Source organism: Pelobates fuscus, chromosome 1 (genome assembly GCF_036172605.1).
Source record: "Pelobates fuscus isolate aPelFus1 chromosome 1, aPelFus1.pri, whole genome shotgun sequence".
In the NCBI taxonomy this organism is placed as follows: domain Eukaryota; kingdom Metazoa; phylum Chordata; class Amphibia; order Anura; family Pelobatidae; genus Pelobates; species Pelobates fuscus.
Window position 1 is genome coordinate 80,505,550 of NC_086317.1, and position 27,781 is coordinate 80,533,330.

General features: G+C 41.0%; 2 protein-coding genes across 7 annotated transcripts in view; both read right to left on the minus strand.

The window, feature by feature from the left end:
• LOC134587646 (uncharacterized) overlaps nt 1–13,116 on the minus strand; it is a 109,292-nt gene extending 96,176 nt beyond the window's left edge. The window contains exons 1-3 of the mRNA XM_063444193.1: nt 12,987–13,116; nt 4,284–4,344; nt 3,071–3,188 (exon numbers count right to left, since the gene is read on the minus strand). Of these exons, the coding sequence (XP_063300263.1) occupies nt 3,071–3,188; nt 4,284–4,336 (171 nt within the window). The 5' untranslated portion in view covers nt 4,337–4,344; nt 12,987–13,116. The remainder of the gene's footprint in view (nt 1–3,070; nt 3,189–4,283; nt 4,345–12,986) is intronic.
• Nucleotides 13,117–20,671: 7,555 nt separating this feature from the next.
• Nucleotides 20,672–27,781, minus strand: part of MYO1C (myosin IC) — a 164,806-nt gene continuing 157,696 nt past the window's right edge. For all 6 annotated transcript variants that reach the window (XM_063449915.1, XM_063449917.1, XM_063449920.1 and 3 more), the window contains 3 exons: nt 26,599–26,696; nt 25,810–25,909; nt 20,672–21,637 (listed from right to left, as the gene is read on the minus strand). In XM_063449915.1, coding sequence (XP_063305985.1) covers nt 21,611–21,637; nt 25,810–25,909; nt 26,599–26,696 — 225 coding nt within the window. In that variant the 3' untranslated portion in view covers nt 20,672–21,610. The remainder of the gene's footprint in view (nt 21,638–25,809; nt 25,910–26,598; nt 26,697–27,781) is intronic.

Here is a 27,781-nt window from a genome sequence, read left to right on the forward strand (position 1 = left end):
TATGAAAATCCTGGCAAAAATCCAGGCAACGAGGCTGAACCCCTTTCTGGCCACGTTGGTCGACCTGGACCAAGTGGGTTTTGTGCAGGGTCGACAGCTGTTTGAGAATACCCGTAGGAATATTGATATTATTTGGAAACAGACAGTTACGCACACAAAAACCTTGTTAGTCTCCCTAGACGCTGAAAAAGCGTTCGACAGAGTCACGTGGACGTACCTGTTTACACTCCTGTCCCACCTGGGGTTCCTCGATCAGGCTATAACTCTGATTAAAGCAATGTATACAAATGTACGGGCACAGGTGAAGATCTCGGGTGCCCCTCTGCGGCCCTTCAAGCTGTTCAACGGCACCAGACAGGGGTGCCCGCTGTCCCCTCTCTTGTTCGTTCTTTCCTTGGAACCACTTCTTCAAGCCCTTAGAAGTCACCCAGACGTGCAGGGGGCCTGGGTGGGAGGTAGGGAGTTCCTGGTGTCGGCGTACGCGGATGATGTGCTCTTGGCGCTCACTAGCCCCACCACCTCAATGTGGGCCTTGCAGGTGGTTCTAGACTCCTATGGCGCTGTTTCTGGTTACAAAGTTAACATGACCAAATCCAGCGCCCTCCCCATTGAGATCCCTACCAACGAATTGGCAGCTCTGCGGAGGGCCCACCACATAAGAATAGATCACCAGTCGATCAAATATCTAGGCATCAAACTGACTGCCGCACCCGATCAACTCTATTCACAAAACTATACCCCCCTTGTGAAACAACTCATTAGGGATTTAGAAAATTGGCACGATAGATCCATATCCTGGATAGGGAGGATCCATGCAGTCAAAATGAATATCCTGCCCAGGATATTATTTTATTTTCAGTCACTGCCCATCCATGTATCTAAGACACAACTCGCGCCGCTGCAGCAGGCGATAGGGAACTTCGTTTGGCAACACAAACGCCATAGGGTATCGAGACACACATTACATAGGCCAAAGGACAGGGGGGGTCTTGGACTACCTGACCTATATGGGTACTACTTGGCGACACAATTGTCGCAAATAGCTCTATGGCACTCGCCACCCGGTGAGAGGAAGTGGGTGGAGCTGGAATCCTTGTTGGTTGGGGCGGACATCCCCCAGCTGCTCATGTGGGTTCCCAGAACACATAGACCCATCATTAGATCAACATGCCCGGCGATATTGAACTCTATTCATCTGTGGGATAGAGTTCAACAGAGATACGGATTGGCATCTTCCCCATCCCCACTGATGCCGTACCTACGAAATAGAGCATTCCCACCGGGCATGGCAGCGCGTAGTTTCAGGAATCTTGAGAGAATAGGCTTGCAACGCATACAACAGCTGGTGCAGGACTCGGAGATAGTGTCGTTTGACGCCTTACAACAAAGAGGCCATCTCACTCCCGCCGATTTTTTTAGATACCTCCAGATAAAAGATTTTGTACAAAAGCCCTGGGTCAAGGAGGCGGCTTGAAAACCCATGACATTCTACGAACAAATATGCACCCAAGACCAAATGCCTACGGGTCTGATTACCCGGCTCTACGCTCACATATGCTCGACAACTAGGGAGGGGGGCGAGCTAGCCTACACGGAACAATGGGAAAGGGACCTGGGGGAGCAGCTGGAAGGGATAGAATGGCAGGAAATATGGGAGGCAAACCATAAATTCTCTGTTTGTGTAACACTGCAGGAGCAAGCAATTAAGACGATGCTCCGCTGGTACACAACTCCTGTCCAACTATACCGTATGAACAAGATCCCTACAGATGTATGTTGGAGAGAGTGCGGGGTAAAAGGGACATACATACACATGTGGTGGGAATGCCCCTTGATCGCAAGATTCTGGCAGCAAATCAAAGACCTACTAGCCCAGGTATTCAACAGAGCTCCCCCCCTAGACCCTTGGGTATACCTACTTAGCAGATCAATAGACGGGTGGACTAGGCACGAACAAGCCCTTATCCATAAGATAACTTTGGCAGCCAGGAGGGCAGTAGCGGCGGACTGGCTGAAACAATCCACACCACCAATTAATGGAGTCGTTAACACAGAATTAGGGAAGTATACTTCATGGATGATCTGACAGCAAGAGTTCGAGGAACGCAAACACGCTTCCAGAAAGTATGGGCTCGCTCCTCGCCTCTCCCCCCCCCCCCCGCCCCCCGGCCCCGCCCCCCTCCCCTCTCTACTCTTTCATCTCTCTTTCTCTTTTTTATCTCTATCTCTCTGTGTAACACCTCTACTCTCGTATTGTGAGCAAGTAGAGATACAAATAGGACGGTACTCCTGACGTAGGGGTGCTTAGAGGTATATACGCCACAGCCCTGGGGGGACCCACTGGTTACCGGCATTAGACGAGAGCGCACACTGCTGTCTGCGGCAGGGGACCCCATGGCCCCTCCGGCGGATAGAGAGCGATAAACCCACGATAGCATTCTGCCGTAGGTGTCTTACCGTTGCTTATACACACCTTCTTACCGCGATAGCAGTACGCCCCCTGGGAACAGATGCAATCCTGCGGCATGTGTGTCACTGTCCATTGGCAGAGGTACAGGTGTTACTACTTTCCTTAGGGTTTCTCGTTCATACCCATATAAAACTAAAAGTTGACAGCCGGTAGCTAGACATACCGAGGAATACAGACAGACATACAGCATTAGTAAAAGACGTAAACGGTGGTTCCTAGGCAATCACTACACACTTTTTCTCGTTCATAATCTTTTACAACTAAAGTTGGCAGTTAGTAGTTGGAAGTACCGAGGAATACTGACAGGCATACTTTTTTTACTGTACTGCACCCAAAAGGCTGTATATATGTCAATGGCTGTGCATAATGCGATATTCCCGATGTAAGTGCATCTTATCCTGTCAACATGTATTGAATTACTGAACCATGTATGCTGTATGTATGACAATGGATATGCATTATGTGATGTTCTCGATGTGTGTGCGTTATTTCCTGTCAACAAAAATAAAGAATTAAAAAAAAAAAAAAATTAGAAAGAAAGAATTTTCTTCAAAACAAAACTGATAAACCAGAGACACAAGATTTTAAAACATTCTTTACCTCTGGGTTGTACACCAGTGGGCTCATACAACGAACACTCTGCTGATCATCACGAGATTTCCCCTTTGCACTCTTTTTTACCCTTTTCTTTTTCTTGGTTCCTGAATTTACAGGACGTCTGCAAAACCATCAGAAACACAAATGTTTTCTCTTTTTTGTTTCTCCTTTTTTATTTGTTAAAGTTGTTTTGGCACATTTTTTCATACTATATTTATCATCTTATCAAACAATAAGTAGTTGCAAAAACTAGTCAGGACGTCACCTGTCTTAGCCAACCTGTTTTGTACCCAGAAGCGCTTAAGTGTTTGACCTATCCGGAAATATTACTTTACTGAGAGGGTAGTGGATGCATGGAATAGCCTTCCAGCTGAAGTGGTAGAGGTTAACACAGTAAAGGAGTTTAAGCATGCGTGGGATAGGCATAAGGCTATCCTAACTATAAGATAAGGCCAGGGACTAGTGAAAGTATTTAGAAAATTGGGCAGACTAGATGGGCCGAATGGTTCTTATCTGCCGTCACATTCTATGTTTCTATCGCTTAAAATAGTGTATCTTTACCTGTTTTTTTATTTCTGCCCTCTTTTTCAGGTTGACCCATTGCAAACATGGGCTTCCCCATCCCTTCCCTGCTGAAGTACTTACCTTATTATCTCTGAACAATAAATGTAAAGGCTGTTACAAGACTGTAGTGGTGGCAGTAGTTATAAATATGGCCTCTTCCACTCCACATAGCTCACCATGACTCACATCACACAGTGATACCCCAATTTATTTTCCCATCTTTCTTTCTTTACGTAGTTCCTAGGTGAGTACTTTTTAGGCTGGGCTGCAAGGATGGTTTCAGCTCACCACTGCAAACCAAAGCTTACCCATTCCTTCCCTGCTAAAGGACTCGGACTTATAATTATTATTATTTATATAGCGCCAACAAATTCCGTAGCGCTGTACAATTATTGTCCCTGTCCACACACCTGGAAACGTTGAAAAAGTACCACACAGTTCACTGCAGTAGATCATGCAGAGTGTGCACGTTGCTGTACACGTACTTTTCCTGAGCCTCTGCTTTAAATCACAGATGCCGAAAAGAAAAAAAAACAGCAACTATGAAATGATAGGACATTCTTAGCATTAAGATGAAAAAGGAGGCAATAACAAAGCTTAAAAAGAATAAAAATGTGTACTACGCAAATAAGGATGTAGACATCATACTGACCTGGTGGATAGGGAACTGCTTTTAAAGGTTTCTGGCTTATTTCCTGGAGCCATGTTAGGTCCTTCAATGAAAATAAATACAATTGGTAACATATAAAACTTGCAAAACATTGCCTAAAATAGTTTATTCTGACCATCATTTCACAAGTTGGTTCTCAATTGGCAACTAGCTGTCTAGTGAATAAACAGGTAATTGTGATATGCAGCTTTTATGGTGGCAGGGAAATTCTATCTGAGAAAATATATCAAGATAACAGAATACAATTAAATGTCAGCAACAGCTAAATAGAAATTAAAGAGTAACTGTCCCTTCTATACAATTTAATAAAACATTGAAAATCGCGTATAACCTTTTTTAACCCCTTAAGGACCAAACTTCTGGAATAAAAGGGAATCATGACATGTCACACATGTCATGTGTCCTTAAGGGGTTAAACCCCTTAAGGACGGAGGCAATTGTCCAAGTTCTGAAACCAAACAAAACCTAGAATTTGGACTATAATAGGTCAGTTCAACCACAATATACCTCTTTCATATTATGTACACCCACAATTGTTATATATAGTTATGATCAGGAGAGGTAGGGCTTTCATTTCACAACAAATACTCATGAAATGAAAATTATCCCCATCATGGCATACCATTAGCAAAAGTAGACAACTAGAGTATTCAAAATGTGGTATGTCCAGTTTTTTTTTTTTTGTAGTCATGTAGTCACAAACCCAGGCCAAAGTTAGTGTTCATACTTGCTTTTTTGCATTTTCCACACAAAAACTGCCCCTTCACTGATAGTATCATTGTCATTATAAGTTTTACTGCTCTAAAACACTCATATTTGTGATCAGTTGTGTCTCACGAGTACCCCCAGTATCCCCATGTACAGGTTGTATAAGGTTTTAAAAAGTTACAGGGTCAAATATAGGGCTTGCAAATTAAATTCATAATACACTTAGAATAAAAAAAAAAAAACATAATTTCACTCTAAGTGTAGATTATATATATATATATATATATATATATATATATAAATCAGATGATGTAACCTTTTTTTGAATAAATACTAATGGATTATTTGTAAAGACCTGAGAGTGCATCTCTTATTGCTGTATATATATATATATATATATAATTTTTATTAAATATAGATTGGGGAATCTGCCAACAATCAGGCATTTCCCCTCCAGCCAATCAAGCCGAGTGTCACTACGACATTGTTACATTGTTCTTCTATTCACGTCCCAAAATCAAATCTTATTGGCTAAAAATTCTCAAATTAATCAAATATTAGATTTCGATGTATTTTTATCCCCGTGTCTTTGTCTCTTTAAGCAAATTCCTTTAACCTGCCTAGCTATGAACAAATTATAACAGGCCATCTTTTAATCTCAGCAAATTCCATCATCTCTCGACTATACCAACTGTGGGTGAAGTCCTATCTTTAATATTTGAATTAGCTTTCCGTGAACCCTCTACCTTCACATCTATACTGCAGCACGAATGGTCCATGTGGGAAGCTGGTGTGAAAAAGGAATACGTACTTTAACCATGTTCCCACCTGACTGAATGCTTGTTCTACTTACTGACTTTTGGTTTGGTACCATGTTATAACTTATTCCTTGAATTTATTTTCCCTTCTGTACATCCTTTATTTATCTCATTTATCTAGGAAACTATACTTTGTATGTGTATTTCACTTATCTGTTTTATTTGACAACAGTTCATACATTATTGTATTTATGTCATTATTATATTATCTGTTATACTATTTAAAAAAAAAAAAAAAAAACTTAAAGGGACTCTATAGTCACCATATAAAAGCAAGAAAGACAGGTCCCCCAGCCTTCCTTCTTGCTTTTATATGTACTTTCATTCATAAAAAAAAAAATTCGAGGTGTTTTTATATTAAAAACTTACCTCCGTTCCAGCGCCGAGCTCCCCGCTAGGCCGCGCCCCCTTTTTCGTCAAAATGACGAAATCGCGGGGCCCAATAGGACGCTTCTCACAGAGAAGCGTCATCGCGATGTGGTGCGCATGCGCGGCTTCGCGCTGCACCAATCGCGTTCTTCATAGAGCGGCATTGAATGCCGCCCTATGAAGAACCTGAGCGCTTTACCGCGCATGTGCGCGGAATGCGCGTTCGCGAGCTCAGCTGTCTGACTGACAGCTCAGCTCGCTTTCTAAAATTATCAATAAGGGGTAACCTACTGTCCCCCCCCGGCCCCCACCCCTGTGCGGCGGGTGGGGGCCCTAAAATTATCAATAAGGGGGGGACCTATAGTCCCCCCCGGCCCCCACCCCTGAGCGGTGGGTGGGGGCCCTAAAATTATCAATAAGGGGGGGGGACCTACGTTCCCCCCCCGGCCCCCACCCCTGAGCGGCGGGTGAGGGCCCTAAAATTATCAATAAGGGGGGGGGGGACCTACTGTCCCCACCCCGGCCCCCACCCCTGTGCGGCGGGTGGGGGCCCTAAAATTATCAATAAGGGGGGGACCTATTGTCCCCCCCGGCCCCCACCCCTGAGCGGTGGGTGGGGGCCCTAAATACAAGGGGGGGGGACCCTAGTTAACCCTCCCCCCCCCAAAAAAAATATCTCCCTACCTACCCCCCTCACCCTAAAAATAATGAGGGGGGACCATTAACTAAAAACCTGTAAAAAAGAAAAAATGAGATACCAAACCACCTGCATAGGTAAATACCTTATATGGTCCGGACCGGATGTGATCTGCCACCTCCAATATGGCTCCACATCCGGTTCGGAAACATCCATTGATGAAAGGGCGGAACTTTAAAACAATGAACAAAAAACATAAATATTCAGTACTATAAACAATATTATCCCCCCATCATAGTCAGTTTAGAGGAGGGAAGAAATTTTTCCGATTGACTTCTGACGAAACCGGAAGTGACGCGACGGACGGACTTTACTGCTACACACATTACCGGAAGTGACGCGACGGGATACCGGAACGGATCTACAATACCCCCATCTTCATAGTCACCCACAATTTATACATATCGTGTAGGCTGACTATGATGGGGGGATAATATTGTTTATAGTACTGAATATTTATGTTTTTTGTTCATTGTTTTAAAGATCCGCCCTTTCATCAATGGATGTTTCCAAACCGGATGTGGAGCCATATTGGAGGTGGCAGATCACATCCGGTCCGGACCATATAAGGTATTTACCTATGCAGGTGGTTTGAATTAAATAATTGAACCTGCAACACTACCCCCTATATAAGCTGTAACATATTCATTGTAACTTAGAAGAGCACCTGAGGAAGACCACTAACTGTTGGTTGAAACGCGTTGTGCAATATTGCTTTTTATTTCTTGTTTTATAATAAATCACCTATCCTGATACTCATTGCTCCTGACTCCAAACCTGATAACAGATGATTATTGAGATCCAAGGGGAACTTGCCTGATGAGTACAAGAAATGTGCATGTCCCATTTAAGTGACATAAAAGCTCCATAAGTCCTGAGCCTACTTCTAAACGGCTCATCAAAGTGTGAGTGAGTCCATCTCAGAATTTCCTATTTTATTGTATATAATATACAGGTTGCACTATGTCCTTCTCTGTGTTTATATTTTCTGTATAGGAATTCTATAATTGAATCTACTCACTGCATATAAGGAGGACATACCTATTATTTGTTATACTCCAGGTAAATAACCCTCCTTGGTGTGTGTGTGCGCTTTTACCTTTTTTTGGTTGTACCTTTTTTTGGTTGTACTGTACGGTTAGTACTATTACATGTGAAGAGTTAAGAACTTTCTGAAACAATTGTATAGGGAAAGTTTAAATATCTCGGTTGTGTCTGGAGGGCGGTAACACCTAATAACAGCCATAGATTATTTTAAACTTGTACTGGGAAGAATAATTATAACGGTAAGTACCTGAGTTGCTTAGCAGGTTTAGGCATACATGTCAGAAGAGGCTAAAACATGGAAAAATCTAGCCGCATGTTGTCATTTGTTGGGGTTGGGTTAACTGAGCTAGGCTTGCTCACGTTTAATACGGTTGTGTGTACAGAGTTAAGAACATGTTTAAAAACAATTGTAAAATGAGAGGTTGTAGGTCACCGTGTTGTCTAGAGAACATTAAAACTGAATAACCGTTATAGAGTAGATTAAGCCTGTGTTGAGGAAATCGGTATAATGATGACTGCTGGTATGTCCCCGTTCGTTATATGGCAGGGTTAATATAATTATAAAGATAAGAACCAGAAGTAGTTAGCAGGTATAGGCGCACATGTTAGAAGGGGCTAAAACATGGAAGGATCTAGCCGCATGTTGTCATTTGTTAGTTTTAGGCTATTTGAACTAGGCAAGCTTACAGTTAGTACTGTTGTGCATAAAAAGTTAAGAACATTTTAAAACAGTTGTAAAGTGATGGGCTATATATCACTGATTCGTCTAAAAAACATTAAAACTTAATAACAGCTATAAATGGGGTTAAACCTGTATCGAGGAAGACATGAGAAGTATAGCTGCTGGTATGTCCCTGTTCATTATAAGGCAAGATATGCCTGGTAGATAACACAACGAAAAAGGGAAGATACGTAAGGCTACGTCTTGCAGTTCATACCAACGGTCCTGACATAGGAGCCAGCTAGTCCTATCAGGCGAGTCTCTGGATGCAAAGCAGAAAAAATGAAAAAATATAAATAATAAGAGTAAGAAGAAAAAGTAAAAACCAGTTTCAGTGTAACCGTCTTGAGTTCGGCCCCTTGGTGCAGCTGGGGCAGGGACACAGGGTTGCCAGGGAGTAATAGGGTTTTTGTTGATGTCGGGAGTCTTCGGTGTAGGCTATCTTGCCGCCGGTTTCTTGTCATGTCACGTCGATCTTATCACAGGGTACTCCTGCAGTTGTCCAAATGACACTGGGTCGCGGGTTATTTGCTGTGTCCCTACTGAAACCAGGTGGGTGTGTCGTGCCTCCGACAGGTGAGCGTCTCTGTGTATTCATGTCGTAATTGCAGAGTAGGCATCCGGCGTGGAGCTGTGGGGGGTGAATGGGGTGATCCGATCTGGGTCCCAGGTGTGGGTGCGGTTAGGGGAGCTGTTGCCGTTCTCAGTGGCCTCACCAGCCGGGGACAGCAGGTCTTGTGGTAGTTCCAGGAGCCGGAGGAAGGCCGGGGCGTCTCGGATGTCCTGAATGCTGTGCAGGTTTGATCCCTTTTGGACCACCAGGGTCCTGGGGGCTCGCCATCTGTAGTCGATCTTGCGGGCACGCAAGATTAAGGTAAGCGGCCGCAGCGATCTGCGCCAGGCTAGGCTGCCACTGGATAGGTCTGGGAATAGTGAGAGGTCCATGTTGTCGAAGCGGAAGGGGGTCCTGCCTCGAAGGGCATTCAGGATCGCCGCCTTGTGTCCGCCATTTCGGAGGGTCATAATGACATCTCTCGAGGCCGCGGTTGGAGCGTTGGTGGGTTTGGGGACTCTGAAGACCCTTTCCGGGGTGATTGTCGAGGTCTCGCTGCGTGGTAAAATTTCTTGTAGCATGCGCTCCGTGAATTTAGGCAATTCGGCCTCTGTGATGTCCTCTCGGACTCCCCTGAGTTTAATATTGGAGGCCCGTCTGGCGTTGTCAAGTGCCGCAAGGCGTTGGTCATATTGCCGGGCCTGTAGTTCCAGGGCTTGTACCGAGTGTTGTATAGTAATGACACTCTGTGCCTGTGATAGGGAGGTGCTCTCCAGTTTGGAGATGCGGCCCGTCAGGCCTTTCAGGTCAGCGCGGAGCGCCGCGACCTCCTCGTGGAAACTGCGTTTCAGATCCGCCATTAGTGTCTTCATGATCGCTATGGTGATCGGCTCTGTATCCGTTCCTCTACCGCATTGTTGTACCCGCTGAGGTGGATTGGGGGGTTGTTCCCTCTCCTCCTCATCGGATATATCCTCGGAGAAGTCCGAGCACCCACCGTGCTGAGCCGCCATGCTTGCTTCGGAGGCCCCACACGCCTGCCTCCATAAGTCTCCTATTGTTTGTCCCGATATGGGCTTGTGCGGTGTCATTTTCTTCCCCTTTCTCCCCATAAGGATTTTGGGGTGTTTGCCAGATAGTTGGGCGTTGAGGGGGGAGAATTTCAAGCGTTTTTCCCCCGTATTAGCTTGGAGCTCCCCTAGGATGCGTCCGTTCACTTCAGCGTTCAAGCTCCGCCCCCTCGGTTATTATGGATTTTTATTTGCCCTTTTTTGGGGCTGAAGAAAGAAGATTTTAGAAGAAAGAAAACATCGAATGGTAAGTTGTTTTTATCTCATTTTTTCTTTTTTACAGGTTTTTAGTTAATGGTCCCCCCTCATTATTTTTAGGGTGAGGGGGGTAGGTAGGGAGATATTTTTTTTTGGGGGGGGGGGGGAGGGTTAACTAGGGTCCCCCCCCTTTGTATTTAGGGCCCCCACCCACCGCTCACGGGTGGGGGCCGGGGGGGACAATAGGTCCCCCCCTTATTGATAATTTTAGGGCCCCCACCCGCCGCACAGGGGTGGGGGCCGGGGACAATAGGTCCCCCCCCCTTATTTTTAATTTTAGGGCCCCCACCCGCCGCTCAGGGGTGGGGGCAGTAGGTTCCCCCGCCCCTTATTGATAATTTTAGGGCCCCCACCCACCGCTCAGGGGTGGGGGCCGGGGGGGACAATAGGTCCCCCCCTTATTGATAATTTTAGGGCCCCACCCGCCGCACAGGGGTGGGGGCCGGGGGGGGGAACGTAGGTCCCCCCCCCTTATTGATAATTTTAGGGCCCCCACCCGCCGCTCAGGGGTGGGGGCCGGGGGGGGGGAACGTAGGTCCCCCCCCCTTATTGATAATTTTAGGGCCCCCACCCGCCACTCAGGGGTGGGGGCCGGGGGGGACAGTAGGTCCCCCCCCTTATTGATAATTTTAGGGCCCCCACCCGCCGCTCAGGGGTGGGGGCGGGGGGGACAGTAGGTCCCCCCCCTCATTGATAATTTTAGGGCCCCCACCCGCCGCACAGGGGTGGGGGCCGGGGGGGGGGACAGTAGGTCCCCCCCCTTATTGATAATTTTAGAAAGCGAGCTGAGCTGTCAGTCATAGGGCTGTCAGTCATTCAATGCCGCTCTATGAAGAACGCGATTGGTGCAGCGCGAAGCCGCGCATGTGCACCACATCGCGATGACGCTTCTCTGTGAGAAGCGTCCTATTGGGCCCCGCGATTTCGTCATTTTGACGAAAAAGGGGGCGCGGCCTAGCGGGGAGCTCGGCGCTGGAACGGAGGTAAGTTTTTAATATAAAAACACCTCGAATTTTTTTTTTAATGAATGAAAGTACATATAAAAGCAAGAAGGAAGGCTGGGGGACCTGTCTTTCTTGCTTTTATATGGTGACTATAGAGTCCCTTTAAGTGACTCTTGGCTCCTGAATGTCTTCAGGCTGCGTTCTGTGTATCAATGTTTTGTATGTATCTGGTGTTCCACCGTGTTATAAATAAAGAATAAAAAAAAAAAAAAAAGACAAGACTATGTTGGAATAGTCATATATATCATATGACTTTTGGTAAAGCCTGAGGTTGACTAAAAAAGGACAAAAGGTGGATCTGCGCCGTCAACTTCTGCCCAGTCCCAATAGTCGTCACGAGCGACAGCTGTGGGATTCAGGCTTTGTCTACTGAGGCACCATACACCTCAGTGTTGTGCTTTGAGCCTGCACAAGAGTACAGCGCTAACGTGGCTCCATGCAGCATGAAGATGGCGGCAACACTCCACGGCCGATAAACCTACACTAGATCTGTTAGTTTCAGGGATCTTTGTGAAATATGCAGACCCCCAAAATAGACAGATCTACTTTGAAAATTGCAGGCCAGCAGGCCTAGGTAAAGACTGCAGTCTGTGCTGGGGAATAAATCAGAGGCACGCATGCGCAACCTCAGCACGCCTGCAACTTACGTTCACTTTGTGGACCTAATGGAAGTGTTCACAAACCTCTCTGGATGTCTGATTGACAGCTGGGAAGGAGTTTCAGCAGAGTTTTTAAATCACTATTGCACTTCTCTGAGTGCCTATAGTGTCCCTTTAAGCTGAAGTTGTTTTGGTATTTAAAGTGTTCATTTAAAAGGACAAGGCCACTGCATGCAGACCACTGCCTTGAGATGAAGTGGTCTGGGTGACTTTAGCGTTCCTTTATACCAGGGGTGGGGAACCTTCGGCCCTCCAGATTTTGTGGACTGCATCTCCCATAATGCTCTTACAGCCATAATGCTGGCAAAGCATCAATGGAGATGTAGTCGACAACATCTGAAGTTTTAAAGCACTGTAGATGAAAGCTTTAGGATTTAAAATGGTTTGGAAACCATTGAATTACCCAGGACATACTTGAAAACGAGAGAAATCTCAATGTATCTTTCCTGGTAAAATATTTTATAAATAAATCAATTAAAAAATATATATTTATTTTTTATATACGCGCACACACAGTAATAAAATATTATTGTGTCTTTTAGGGAAGTCGTGGAACAAAGTGTGAGTTATAGAATCTAAGTTTCACAATTTACCTTTTACACAAATGTCCACAGGAGTAGAATGAGCCATCTAGATGAATTTGCAGGGGTTAAAGAACATAAAATGCACAGAAAAAATAAATAATCAATAAGTAATCCAAGTAGCTGCTGCTATGCTAAGAAAGCAGAGACATGTGTCTCAATATAAAATACATCCAAGGATTTAACGATTTCCATCTTACCTGAGCCTTTATTAGATTAACCCTTTATGGTGACTGCAGATGTTGGGATTATGACACCCAGTAAGGGTGGATTGTTATCTGGGATAAACTGCCACTAGGCACTGCGGCTATTCCTTACCACTGACAAACCCGTCGCCTTGGTAACGGGACAACATGCGGTGATTGTGACTCATGAATTGTTAACTCCCGAGTTCTAAACACCAGAGGAGGCGCTGCCGAGTATCAAGGGGTCTGTCTGCTCGATGTTCCACGCATGCGCAGTGTGGTTTCATTAGTTGGCTTACTGGCGTCTACTCGAGGCCGCAGACTCCGCCAAAATGGCTAACCTAAGGGAAATAATAGCACTTGCAAGGTCATGATTTCACCACACGGACTGTGAACGAATATGTTAAAAATCTGATTCGACTAAATTATGTGAATGGACCTACAACACTATTACAGTAGTACCCACTGGACCAGTGGGTTAAAATGTTTGGTTACCCAGAAACCATAAGGACATGTTGGGGGGGAGGGGGGAGGCGTTCAGAGTTATTGGCTCTGCACAGGCAATGCTCACACACTTTCAGGGTTTTAAGAATGGAATTTGCATGTTGTAGGACACATTAATAGATCTGGAAAACTTGTCCAATACTGCTTCATATTTGTTGCAGTTGCCTTATGCCTGGGGACAGTTCACTAGAGTCAAGGTTAACCTCCCCGACACGCAAACTAAGGGGCTCAAAAGGTACACAAAGCCACCGGTCCTTTGAATGGACGGACTTGATGTGCAAAAGTACAGAGATGAGAACAGAATCGTTAGACGAGCCAAGGTCAGGATAGGAGACGGGAGAAAAAAAAACGACGAACAAAGCCAAGGGTCAAGAATTCCAGGACGGATAACCAGGAAACATGCCAAAGTCAGATACCAGAAAAAACAAACCAACAGAACACACTCTCGGGCTATAAATAGGGCTAAGTGCGAGCTAATAGGCTAGGGAACCTAATAGGGCAGTATTTAAATAGATATACATAGAATCAATGGTAAAAAATGGTACTTCCCCTTTAAGAAGCCGGACACAAGGCACAGGCCTCCTAGATTGTAATAGCGTGCGTGTGCGAGTGCGTAATGTTGGCCGGACGCCTGCACACCGCGGAAGTGGAGGGACAGAACAGACGGTGGGGCCAGAGCAGCGCAGGACGAAATTGGGACTGTGAAACAGGACCCCAAAATAGGGACTGGTCTGCCATAAGCGGGACAGTTGGGAGCCCTGAATTTTATTTACAATTCTCTTTTTTAAGTATGCACAATTCTTGGTTTAGTGAATAAATCCATTTCTTATAAGCACATCAGGGTGCTTACCCCAATGAAGGACCTCTGGACTCTCAAAGGACTTGCGCAAAAATATAGGTTTACAACTCTATTAAAGTGCAAATGTTTCAAGGCAGAAACAAAATATTGCACAAATTATAGCACTCTCTCTCAAATATATATATATATATATATATATATATATATATATATATATATATATATATATATATTTGTTGAATTAAGCCCATACAAATTAGGAGCCTAGGAGGCTCTAGTTTTGCGAGTATAAACTTATATACATACGGATAACCTATACTTTAAGGATCACTATAGTGTCAGGAAAACAAAGCAGTTTTCCGGACACTATAGTGCCCTGAGGGTGCCCCCACCCTCAGAGTCCCCCTCCCATGGCGCTGAAGGGGTTAAAACCCCTTCAGCTGCTTACCTTAATCCAGCGCCAGGCTCCCTCGGCGCTGGTGACCTCTCCTCCCCGTCCGACGTCAGCTCCCTAGTGGAGCGGAATGCGCATGCGCGACAAGTGCCGCGCGCGCAAAGTGTCCATAAGAAAGCATTTCTTAATGCTGTCCAATGGACGCTCTGCGCAATGGATGCAAAATTCACATCCAGCGTCGCAGACGCGCCTCTAGTGGCTGTCCGGAAGACAGCCACTAGAGGCTGGATTAACCCCAAATGTAAACATAGGAGTTTCTCTGAAACTGCTATGTCTGCATCTGAAGGGTTAAAACCCGAGGGACCTGGCACCCAGACCACTTCATTGAGCTGAAGTGGTCTGGGTGACTATAGTGTCCCTTTAAAGCAAAATTACACTATTTCATATCTCCTTTTCTGTCTGAGACAGTGGTTAAATCCTCTGTAATCCTAAAAGAAGGGCTGATATTACCAGAACTAGGTTTATTAGCTCTTTGAAATGTGAGTGTGGCTATACAGGCACTTTGTATTTAAATCTTATACAAAAAGTTTCTGCAGCATTGTGTGTTTTTCTATTTATTTTTCAAGGTTGCAATTTGAACACTACCAGTATCTGGAAGCACAAGTTATGTTGTATCAATTTTTTTAACATGGTTTTTTTTTCCCCCTTTATAGGAGATTCACTTAGATTTTTTTTTTTTAAATTGTCCCTATTGCACAAATTGTGCTACTCGTTTCGTCCACCCAAGTGCAATTTCTCAGGAACCACTGTTATACAATATAAATGAAACAAAGCAAATGACAATTGGATGCATGACCCCCTTCTGCCAGATTCCCATTTAAATTTCCCTCTTTCTGCGTCTTTTTGTACATTCACTCAGCAATTGAGAACATTTGAATTGTGCGTTCCAGTCATAATTCCTCCCAGTTCTTTAATTGTGACCGGATACTAGAAATGTGCAATTCGTTTGGTCCAAATGTAAATTCGGACGATTCGGACATTCCAAAGTGCTGAGGATTTCTGAAAAGTGGCAAAAAAAAGTGTGAGGGAAAATTATGTGAATGATGACAGGGTTAGGTTGGCTTAGGGTTAAGGTAGGGTAGAGTTATGGTAGGGTTAGGGCTAAGTTAGGGTTAAGGATCCCTGCAGATTTCTCTTATTGCCGAAGTCACAAATTTTTTTCTTACCCGAATTTTGGGATCATGCACATCCCTACAGGATACGTAATAGTAGCAAGTATGAGCAATACAAACTAGCGTAACATATTTAAACGGGAAAATATACAGCAGTACATGATATCAGGAAAAATATTACAAAACAAAAACTTAGACAATGTGCTATCATATATGAAAATAGGAAATATGGGTATCGGAATAAATTTTCATTACATAACTGCTCCTATTTAAAGCGATTTTAAACTTGTAAACATATTTTTGCTGGAGTCTTTTGAAAGTTCAGATTCCAGTGAGAGCAATCAGTTTGGCCCCCCAACTTCACCCTGACGTGCTTTTAAAACTGCTTCTTGTGAGTGCAATTTATCTTGAGGGGGGTTTATTTACTTAATGGTGTTGCAGGTTTTTTTTTTTCCAGAATCTATGCTGTTTTTCTATTTTGAGGGTTTGCATATAACACGCATTTGCAAGCTGGTATAACTTTAGAAGATTTTTTTGTCTCTGGCCTGTAGTTGAGCTCACGTGTCCCCCATAAGCATACTTTTTTTAAAATAATTTAGTGTATGCAATGAGGTGTCGCAAACAATATTTAAACATTAAAGACTTTACATCTGTTTAATTTTCTAAGTCTTTTAATTGAACAAATATGAACACTTCCTTACAACATAAATGCTGCCAGTTTACATCAATGATGTATGTCAAGAGCATCTCCATTAAAGCAGAAAATATGCAAAAAAAGTGACAAAATAATATAATATAGACATCCCAGATTGACAGATAAAAAAATAACTTTGGGATTCCCATGATTATAAAATAAGATCTTAATATGGTAGTGAACATGTAACTAATCTGGTAAAAGTATACCATATTTAGTATTTATACCTCAAAAAACATTACATTTAACCAATATGTACACTAAAGGATTTTTTTTTTATTATCCCAGTTATGGGAGAGGGTTTAGGAATGCATTCCAATGTGTTAAAAAAATAGTCTTCTGTCTCCATCAAATAATAAAATTGAGAAAAAAAATACAACAAACATTAAACATTCTCTTACAACTTTAATGTTGGTTGTTCTGGCTCGTGCAACATAAAAACAAAGCCCCCCAAAGTCTAAACACACACACAAAAAAATAAAAATAATTAAGTATGTGAGTCTAGATAGAGTTACTATATGTGCAGGAAGATGTGTTCACTATGACAGTAGCCATAATGTGGAAATGCAATAATTTCAAGCTTCACATGTTGGCTTGCTTAGCATTGTGGGTTAGATTGCAAGACTCCACACAGCATTTCATCATGATGATTGTGATGCCCCACACCACGTACAATTCCTATGCTTAAAGTGGATCTGTCTTGGCAGGTTCACTTTAATTTAAATTGTGCCCATGGCATTGATTACATAATTTAGTGATACATTATGTACTCAATGTAAAGTTTCTAGAGATCATTATTAAATATTATTGTTACTAACCTCCAGTCCTGCTCCATCAAGTACTCCGCACCAAGGGTGCCACATTAATGTAACACCCACCTTCAGACCTGGATAATATTAAAGGGACACTCCACTGCCCGAATAAAATTAACACAAAAAAACGGTTTAATAGATATCCCCCGAATAAAAACAAACGCATGTAATGTTTTTCATGGTGGTAAATCCCAAAACATCTTGCACAAGCTGCAGTACTTATGTGCAGTCTTTGCAAGCCATCCCATTCTTCTGCAGCTCAATGAGAAGTCTTTGCAAGGCAGGTGCTCAGAGCAATTGCGGTCTCTTAAGTTTAGCTCCATTGAGCTAAGCAAACCAGGACGTAACAGGACCTGTTGTCGACTTGTAACCAGGCTAAATTTATTTTAAAAAGTGTAAATTTCTATTAAAATCTAAAAAAATTATAATAATAAAAAAAAAAATACAAAGACATCACACAAAGCATTTCCACATGCTAATGTGATTTAGAGGTCCGGAGTGTCCCTTTAATAAAATGGGAGATTGTAGGACCTTGTTATGTAAACATTGGGGAAGTCACTGAAGAATAAATCTTCTATGGCTGCATCAAGGCAACTAAGATATATATTGAACTATGTTTATTAACCTGAATGAACAGGATATAAAGCTGACTCTCTTTGATGTTGGACCCTACAGATCCACAGTACTGGCAAGGAGGACTTAAGGCATTAGATCCACAGAAGGATATGCTATGTTAAGCACATCACAACAGAGATCTGTATTCAAAGCAAAATAGCTCAATGGTTAATGAGCAAACACAGCTGCAAGGAGGGGGTTCTTACTCATACAGATGACAAGCAAGCACCTCTGGGTGTGAAATCTGTACATCTCCAGTGCCAGCTCCATTTCTTGTGCAAGTCTGTTTCACGAACGTACAATAAAGCTATTATGCATTGAATATTCACATTTTCCATGAGCCACTGTGAATGCTGCATGACATATCCTTTTAGGGACATAATCACTCAGTAGCAATATTTACTTTTTAAAATTGGAGAAATTAACAGATATGTATTTAATCTATAGCACAACATTCCATTGTAGAGCTCTGCTGAATCTATTGGTGCTATATAAACAATAATAATTACATAGGGTAATTTGATGGGAGTCAATTATGGCAACCTAGAGTGCTTTGCACACATATGCAATTTGAAATCATACACATTCAAATTCTGTGACATTAGGCCATTAGATGTGAAGGGATAGAACTGTGACTGAGAAGCCAGTCTTGTAGGTATTAGCTAGTAGGTTTTTTTTTTTTTTTTTTAAGCAGGATAACATAGGTAAAAAAAAAGCAATAAAAAAAACCCCAATTGCTTCAGGATAGAGAGGAAATAAATTCTCAAAAGTTAATTTGCAGCATGATAATGTTAAATCATAATTCATGCGCTCTTTCAAGGCAATATAGGTTTTTGGTTGTAGATTGCACCAGGGCAATCATGGAACCAAATGAATCACTAACAAGTGCAGGTTCCTGGTAGGTAGTTCTTGTATGATATGTCCATTATTTCAAGAAGCAGATCATGTTTATAAACCATCTCTTGGGTGACTTCAAACTGAGGATTAAAATCCTTATTGCACTGACCGTGTGACCGCTATTGTGCACTGCAGGGCTCCTAATCTCAGGGTAGTGTCAGGACAAACATGTTTGAGGCTGCCTGACATTAGTCGCTGTTACAGGCAGTCCGATATGCCAGAGGAGTGGCTGGAGAAAAAGAGTGTAATTTAGTAATAAGAGGGAATTATTGATTGGAGTTATCAGGCATTCTGGTATGTGTGTGTCCTGGGGCTGCCTTTAGATAAACTGAGAACAAACCCTAGTCTTCATTTAAAATGAAAAACAATATACAAATCAAAGTAACAAATAAAAAAAATGATGTAACATAGAAGTTGCATGTTGAAGTGTGTATTGAGGAAACCTAATGCCATCTTGGTTTGTTATAATGTCCCTGAAACCCTCAAAGGCATAATATTTCCGCTATACATGCTTCATCATTATGCATTATTTATAATATATAAAAAAAAAAAAAAAAAACGCACAAAAAATAAAACTAAACAGTGGCAGTTATATATATATATATATATATTTTTTAAAGGCTGCAAAATCGTTAAAAACAGAATACTGAATGCATATTTAGAGATTTATTGGTGAAAAGGCACAAATGTAATGATCGGTAATTAGCAACATAAACTAGCCCATGTGCATCTACTGAACAAGCAGACGTACATGCAAGGTGTTGTCCATTAATACATTTCACAGGCATCTTAATATGATGGACTAGAGCATTGATTGCCCAACTTTTTCAATCTGTTAAGTGTAGACCACATTCAAGTAAAACCAAAGGCGTGCTTGATTCCACCAGCAAGACCAAGGCTTTCAATGCAATATTTAACCCTTTGAGCCTCATGTCAATCAAAGAGTTCCATAAACACTTTCCTATTCTTCACAAATATCATAACAAGAAGGTTTCAATCACATGTAGTGTATGAGTTTACATTCAGTTAAAACATAAAAGAAAAATACAACGAACTAAAACAAACATAGCATTAGACATTCAAGATGGCAAACGTCAGCAAAGCTTTAAAACTTGCCGACTGATATGGCAGTTTTCTTTAGGGATTCATGCACTAAACATGGAATGACAGTGAAAAAAAAACAAACAAAAAAAAAAACCATAGCAAATTTAGGCTCTCGACATGTCTATTTTAGCATCCATAGTTTTTTTAAATTCACTCCTATTTGAGGTTTAGTGAACCAAAATTGTTTAGGCTCATCAGCACTTAACACATACCACGGAGGAAAGTCTTATATGCTATATTTTGGGAGGTTGATTTGGAGGGGTGTTTGCAGTCAGTCTGATAACAAGGAACTTTATAGGTAAATGTAAAAAAATTTAAAAACCAAAATTTAAAAACCAAAACATATTGTTTGAAGTCAGTTTTTATAATACTCCAATAAAAATATTAAAAACAATGTTATAGGTAAAGAAAAAAAAATACAGTAATAGCCCATTGAGTACAAGTATGGTAAACAATAGACAACTCAAGTTTCTTGGTCACAGAATGTTAAGACTAACATGTTAAGAGTGTTGTGTGTCAAGTGGAATCTATGGTGTAATATGCATAACAAGTTAAAATAGGCAGTAAATTATCATACTGAATGATTTAAAAGGTGAATAGCCAGCAGTGTTTTTATACGAAATGTTAAGTTGTGCTAAATAAAACAAGACCTATTGCACATCTTATACGTTACCAAACTTTAATATATATATATATATATATTTATTTTTTATTATTTTTTTTTATTTTTTTTAAATGATGTCAAATGTTCTAGTAAAATTCACCCTTCTGTGATTTGTTCACATAGTAGTTACAAACTTCTGCATTTTTAACATGGCTTTCTATATGTGGTTTACACTCAACAATACAATTACATCGTTTTGTCTTTTTTTTTTTTATATAATTTTTTTGTAATTTTTTTTGTAGAATAAAAGTTATAAAATCTACCTTCTATTCCTCAACAACTTTACTATATTGCAATAAGATTGCATAAATATATATATATTTATTAGTGCAGACCAATAATTTTCTCTTCGTAAAGCTATTAAGTTAAACCTCTAGTTGTTGGCGACAGGGAGCCTTAACCCTTTGAATGCCACACACAAATGCGCTCAAAAGATTCAAAACATCTATAAGATAAAGTGACCAGATCATCTTTTTAACCAGCAACATTTACAAAAGAATCTTCGTGCCGCATAACAATTCATTTCATGCAACCCTACGGTATGCATTTCCAATCAGCAATCCCAAGTAAAGTTGAGATCTGGCCACCAACTTTTTTTTTTGTTTGTTTGCACAAATGGTTATATTCCCTCTTTCAGATAGTGTTAACTTTACATCTCGTGCAAGAAAATTGGAAATGCAGGATATACCCTCAAAATGAGTCACTAATAAAGTAGCTTCAGCAGAAAGCAGTTATGTTTAAAATGTAAAATAAACACCCCTCTAGAATAATTTGACATTACAAATATATAAAATGATTTTCCTTGTCATTTTTTTTTTTTTTTTTTTTTTAAAGCAGCCCAGGTCTTTGGTAACTATAACATATGAAAGCATAGTCAAGATGTATTGCAAGAAAGGAAGTATTGTCCGGCCAATAGTGGGAGAGATGTACGTGAAGCCATCTGATTGGACGAGGACCTGATTCCTATTAAAGATGAGGTTTTCATCATCGTGAATTCAACCGCGGGGCAACCTAAAAAAAAAAAAGCAAAAACAATACAAAGTGAGAAAAGTTACCAAATAACACCATATGTTGTGAAGCCTTCACTTGCCTAATGACTTTTAATCAAGCCAATATAAAGTTAAACAAATAATTTAAAGGGTTAAAATTGAGCGATTAAGTGAATTTTTAATCTGACTAGGTAATTTTATAGTTATCTGTCTAACACAATTAAAATAGGACAGTAAACTATTTGTACTGTGACATGATGATCTTGAAATTCTGAGGATTATGAGAAATTAAGTCTATAAATATCTGCAGTGTCACAGTTAGCAATGACTGCTCTAAACACAAAGCATAGTGCGAGCAGTTTGATTGAAAAAACAAACATTTTTTAAAAAATACTTCTATTTAAATATTTAATTTGCCACATTTTTTTCTTGTTAAGGGCCACAGTAATAGTGTCACTCTAGTAGAGATAGGATAAGATAAAGCATACAGTCCATGCAATCAATAGATAAGATTAAGAATAATGTAAACCGACACTAACTGGATTATTCTCTAAAGTGAATATTTTAGGTAATTTAAAATAGATTTTTAATTTTCATGAAAAATAGCTGAAGTGGAAAAATTATCTAAATCAACGATATTTCAGCTGGCTTAAAAGATTTAAATTCCTTTTGATTTCCTGTCAGTTCACACTTTGGTGAATAACCCTTATTATATCAATGTGGCTCTGGCATTATAATACTCTTTTTTTATAGCAAAAAAAGTAGAGCAGTATTGTGTGTTTTTGACATACAAAACTGTATTAGAAATGACATTACATTTATAGTTTAACACAAGGTGGCAGAGTTTCCACATAAATCATTTGAGCTGCTTTTCACTGCTGTAGGCCCAAACCACACCTTTTTCTAGTCAATGTACGCAGCTGCATTGGTATTAATGTATTGTAATTTTTAACAAGAGTTAGGCCCCTGTAATTAGGTTTAAATCTTAATTTCATAAAAAAAAATTTTTTTTAATCAAATGTATATTCCTGGTCTTATAAGAAAAAGAGTATTCTCAATGTATGTGTAATGGTAAAACCTGCTCAAGGGCCGAGTCCATAGAACCCTCCCATGGACTCTGCCCACATTGCCCGTCCCCCATTCCACCAATTGCACCCACTTGATCTTGCTTTTCTTTTAGCACTACAATCTAATATATGAAAGTAAAAAGCAAGATCCTCATCAGTGCTTTCACAGTTTAAGAGTAAGGAATTGTTATAGTGTGTTGGTTTGTATGCATGTGTATATGCATGCATGCATCCATGCAAGTATGTATGCGTGTGTATGTAACATAGAAACATGGAATGTGACGGCAGATAAGAACCATTCGGCCCATCTAGTCTGCCCAATTTTCTAAATACTTTCATTAGTCCCTGGTCTTATCGTAAGTCTAGGACAGCCTATCCCACGGATGCTTAAACTCCTTTTTTGTGTTAACCTCTACCACTACAGCTGGAAGGCTATTCCATGTATCCATTACCCTCTCAGCAAAGTAATATTTCCTGATGTTTTTAAACCTTTGCCCCTCTAATTTAAGACTATGTCCTCTTGTTGTGGTAGTTTTTCTTCTTTTAAATATAGCCTCCTCCTTTACTGTGTTGATTCCCCTTATGTATTTAAATGTTTCTATCATATCCCCCCTGTCTCGTCTTTCCTACAAGCTATACATGTTAAGATCCTTTAACCTTTCCTGGTAAGTTTTATCCTGCAATCCATGAACCAGTTTAGTAGCCCTTCTTTGAACTCTCTTTAAGTATCAATATCCTTCTGGAGATACGGTCTCCAGTACTGCGTACAATACTCCAAGTGAAGTCTCACCAGTGTTCTCTACAATGGCACAAGCACTTCCCTCTTTGTATTATTAATACCTCTCCCTATATAACCAAGCATTCTGCTAGCATTTCCTGCTGCTCTATTACACTGTCTGCCTACCTTTAAGTCATCAGAAATAATTACCCCTAAATCAATTTCATCAGATGTTGAGGTTAGGGACTCCATCAACTATTCTGTACTCTGCCCTTGGGTTTTTACGTCCAAGATGCATTATCTTGCACTTATCCACATTAAATGTCAGTTGCCACAACTCTGACCATTTTTCTAGTTTACCTAAATCATTTGGCTTATCCCTCCTGGAACATCAACCCTATTAAATATCTTCCTATCATCAGCAAAAATACATACCTTACCATCAAGACCTTCTGCAATATCACTAATATTTTTTTTTAAAAGAGAATGGGTCCAAGTACAGATCCCTGAGGTACCCCACAGGTTACAAGACCATGCTTTGAATATACTCCATTGACTACAATCCTCTGTTGCCAGTCACTCAGCCACTGCCTTTCCCATTCAACAATATTGGAATCCAAACTTAAAGTTTGCAGTTTATTCTATGTGCAACAGTGTCAAAAGCCTTACTGAAATCTAGGTAAGCAATGTCTACTGCACCACCCTGATCTATTATTTTAGTTACCCAATCAAAAAAAACAATAAGATTAGTTTGGCATGATCTCCCTGAAGTAAACCCATGTTGTCTCTGATCTTGAAATCCATGTGATTTTAGATGTTCAACAATCCTATCCTTTAACATGGTTTCCATTACTTTCTCAACTACTGAAGTAAGGCTTACTGGCCTATAGTTTCCTGACTCCTCCCTATTACCTTTCTTGTGAATGGGCACAACATTCGCTAACTTCCAATCTTCTGGGACTATTCCTGTTAACAATGATTGGTTAAATAAATCTGTTAATGGTTTTGCTAGTACACCACTAAGCTCTTTTAATAACTTTGTGTGTATTCCATCAGGTCCCATGGACTTATTTGTCTTTCATTTTGACAGTTGAAATAGAACCTCTTTCTCTGCAAACTCACATGTAACAAATTACGAATTTGTCCTTTTTCCTAACTGAGGCCCCTTTCCTTCATTTTCATCTGTAAATATGGAACAAAAATATTCATTGAGGCAGTCTGCTAGGCCATTATCCTCTTCTACATACTTTCCCTCTTATTTTTAATCTAAGTAATCCTTGTTTTACTTTCCATTTCTCATTTATGTATCTAAAAATGTTTTCCTCCCCCCCCCCCCTTTTTTTTTACTGACTGTGCTATTTTCTCTTCTGTGTGTGATTTGGAAGCTCTTATAACTTGTTTAGCCTTTTTCTGCCTAATCTTATAGATCCATTCTGTCTTCCTCACTCTGTTTTTTTTTTTTTTATAATTACTAAATGCTAAATGTTTTTTTACTATTTTGGCCACATCTGCGGAGTACCACAGTGGTTTCTTGATTTTTTTGCCTTTACTGACAAGCCTAATGCAATTCTCTGTTGCCTTCAGCAGTGCAACTTTTAAATAATCCCATTACTCTTGGACTCCCTAGATGGACAGGTACATCAGATTCCCCTTCCTGCTTTGCTCGCTTAACAATATTACAAATACTTCTCCTGCCTCTGTGAGCAGTGGCTCCGGGAAGTCATCTCACAAGACCACTATTGTCCAGCTCCACACCTCTTATGATATAATCCCCCAACAACAACTGCTTTTATTAGACCTCACCATAGTCTCCAAGCCTGTCTTCACAACACCACTACACTCTGTGCCTGAGAATGTCTCAACAACACCACTACACACAGTGCCTGAGCCTGTCTTCATAACACCATTACACTCTGAAAGTACTGAAAATGAATTATGTAGAGCAACAGACTGTGCAATATGTCTTTTATCCACATATGCATGTATGCGTGCGTGCATGTGTTTCATGGATGTGGGAAATTGGAGGTGTCAAGTATGTGAGCGGGGGGAATAATGGCTGTAGTGAATGTTCACAGGGGACCCTAATGTGTGTTTGGGGTTATAGGGACTGTTGTGTGTCTTGGTGCGGAGACAAGCTGATGTGTGTATTGAGGGGAAAACATGGGCTGTAGTGTGTGTAATAAAAACTGTGGTAGTGGGGAAATAGTGGGTGTAGTGTGGAAAGTACGGGCTGTAGTGAGGAGACAGTGTCCCATCAAAGGAAAAAGTATACAGGCACACAGATATACACTCAAAGGAAACATACAAAAAAACTCACTGCTGGGAGCTGTGGTTAACAGAAGAATGTTACCTTTCCATGTAAATATAGTCTATACTTGCATTGTAAAAGAAAATTAATGGCATGCTTACCACTGATAGGTGCCCGTTTTTGGCTTTGGCTATTAGCAACTCCGAGCCTGGTGTGAAGTCAATTATGCCTTCTTTACCTTGGCCGACTGTAAACTTGATGCTGGATAAAGAAAGTTTTTTCAAAGACAAACCAAAAAAACCCATAGAACTCTATGTAACCTAAATAGATAACAAAAGCCAATCAAACTGCCTATGGGGTTGATAAAAACAAGTTTTTTTTTTTGGTGGGGGGTTGGGGGGGATTTGCGACAGTTTTGCACTTTTGCATACTATAAAGTTTTTAGTCTTCGAAAGAGCTCCCTTGCCAATACCCTCTAAGGCAATGGTGGCCTTCTGCAGGTTTTGTACAAATACACCAACTAAAGCTTCTCTGATAAACACTGCTCTCTGCTTTGTGATGGGGTACAAAGGGATCAGGGAGAGCACCCTCCATGCTGGCTGACTGTGGTGCAATTTAGAACCTTTATAAAAGTGCCATTTCTTTTGGAATCAGTACTTATATAAAGTGTGAAAGAGGGTACACACTAAGAACCTTTAAAACACTGTAGAAAGATAAAGTGCTTAAGGGTTTTGTAGGGTTCTCTAAAAGCTGTAAGAACAATATGTGAGCTGCAATTCTACAACAGCTTGGGGTTTACCCTTGTTGTAAGATATGGAGCAATGATAAGCAACCATAAGTTTGTCAACTAGTGTGCTACAACTCACCATCCCAAAAGCCTACATTTAAATATACAGCCAATGTGTTTCCATCCCTGCTATAACCATTTCATATAACTATTAAATACATACCTGCCCTGATTAATGTTGACATTGTGAATTTTCTCAGCAGTTATGGCAATTTTAGTCAGTGTTTCGATTACGTGATCACTTTGCAGAACCACATCCCCCTAGAAACAAAACAAACAATTTACAAGCAGATCCGTTTCGGATAGTTGCCCAACTGCAGATCCCATACACCTCTAAATGGCAAAGACTTATGGGAAACGGGAGGAAAATAAGTGGTCACAAAAGGTTTTTGGTTCCCCAAAAAGGAACCTCTAAACTTATGCCCGTTTTCAAGAGTTCTCATATTGTTTGTTTTTGATGCAATGCAGTTTAAATTAAAAAGGTTAAAGGAACTTCACATGTATAGCTTGGAGGAAAGACGAGACAGGGGGGATATGATAGAAACATTTAAATACATAAAGGGAATCAACACAGTAAAGGAGGAGACTTATATTTAAAAGAAAAAAAAATACCACAACAAGAGGACATAGTCTTAAATTAGAGGGGCAAAGGTTTAAAAATATCAGGAAGTATTACTTTACTGAGAGGGTAGTGGATACATGGAATAGCCTTCCAGCTGTAGTGGTAGAGGTTAACACAGTGAGGGAGTTTAACCCCTTAAGGACCAAACTTCTGGAATAAAAGGGAATCATGACGTGTCAGACATGTCATGTGTCCTTAAGGGGTTAAGCATGCATTGTATAGACATAAGGCTATCATAGCTATACGATAAGGCCAGGGACTAATGAAAGTTTTGGCAAATTAGATGGGCCGAGTGGTTCTTATCTGCTGTCACATTCTAGGTTTCTATGTAATCCAGATGTGGAGCCCGGGGTCACTATGCCTAGACTGGTATCAGCAAATCCTCGCTGATGAGGCCCAAAGAAGGCCAAAGTGATTATCCAGTGTTATTGTATAACAGAGAGAACTACATTTTGGATATGGCTGCCTTTGTGGGCAGGGTCAGTCTGATATGCAAATGGTATAAGTTCTCTCAATATCACAAATGAGCCAAAAAATTTTTGAAGACCTGACTGGTCACTAAATGCAGGGAAAGCTATGGCTATAGGTTTCTCTAAGGTTTTGCCCATTCAAGAGTTCTCATATTCTTTGCTTTTGTTGCAATGCATTTACTTATGTTCTCCCTAAGTTAAAAGGGTTCTCCAGATGTGGAACCCTGAAGAAAGAGGATGGCCCAACGTGCTTT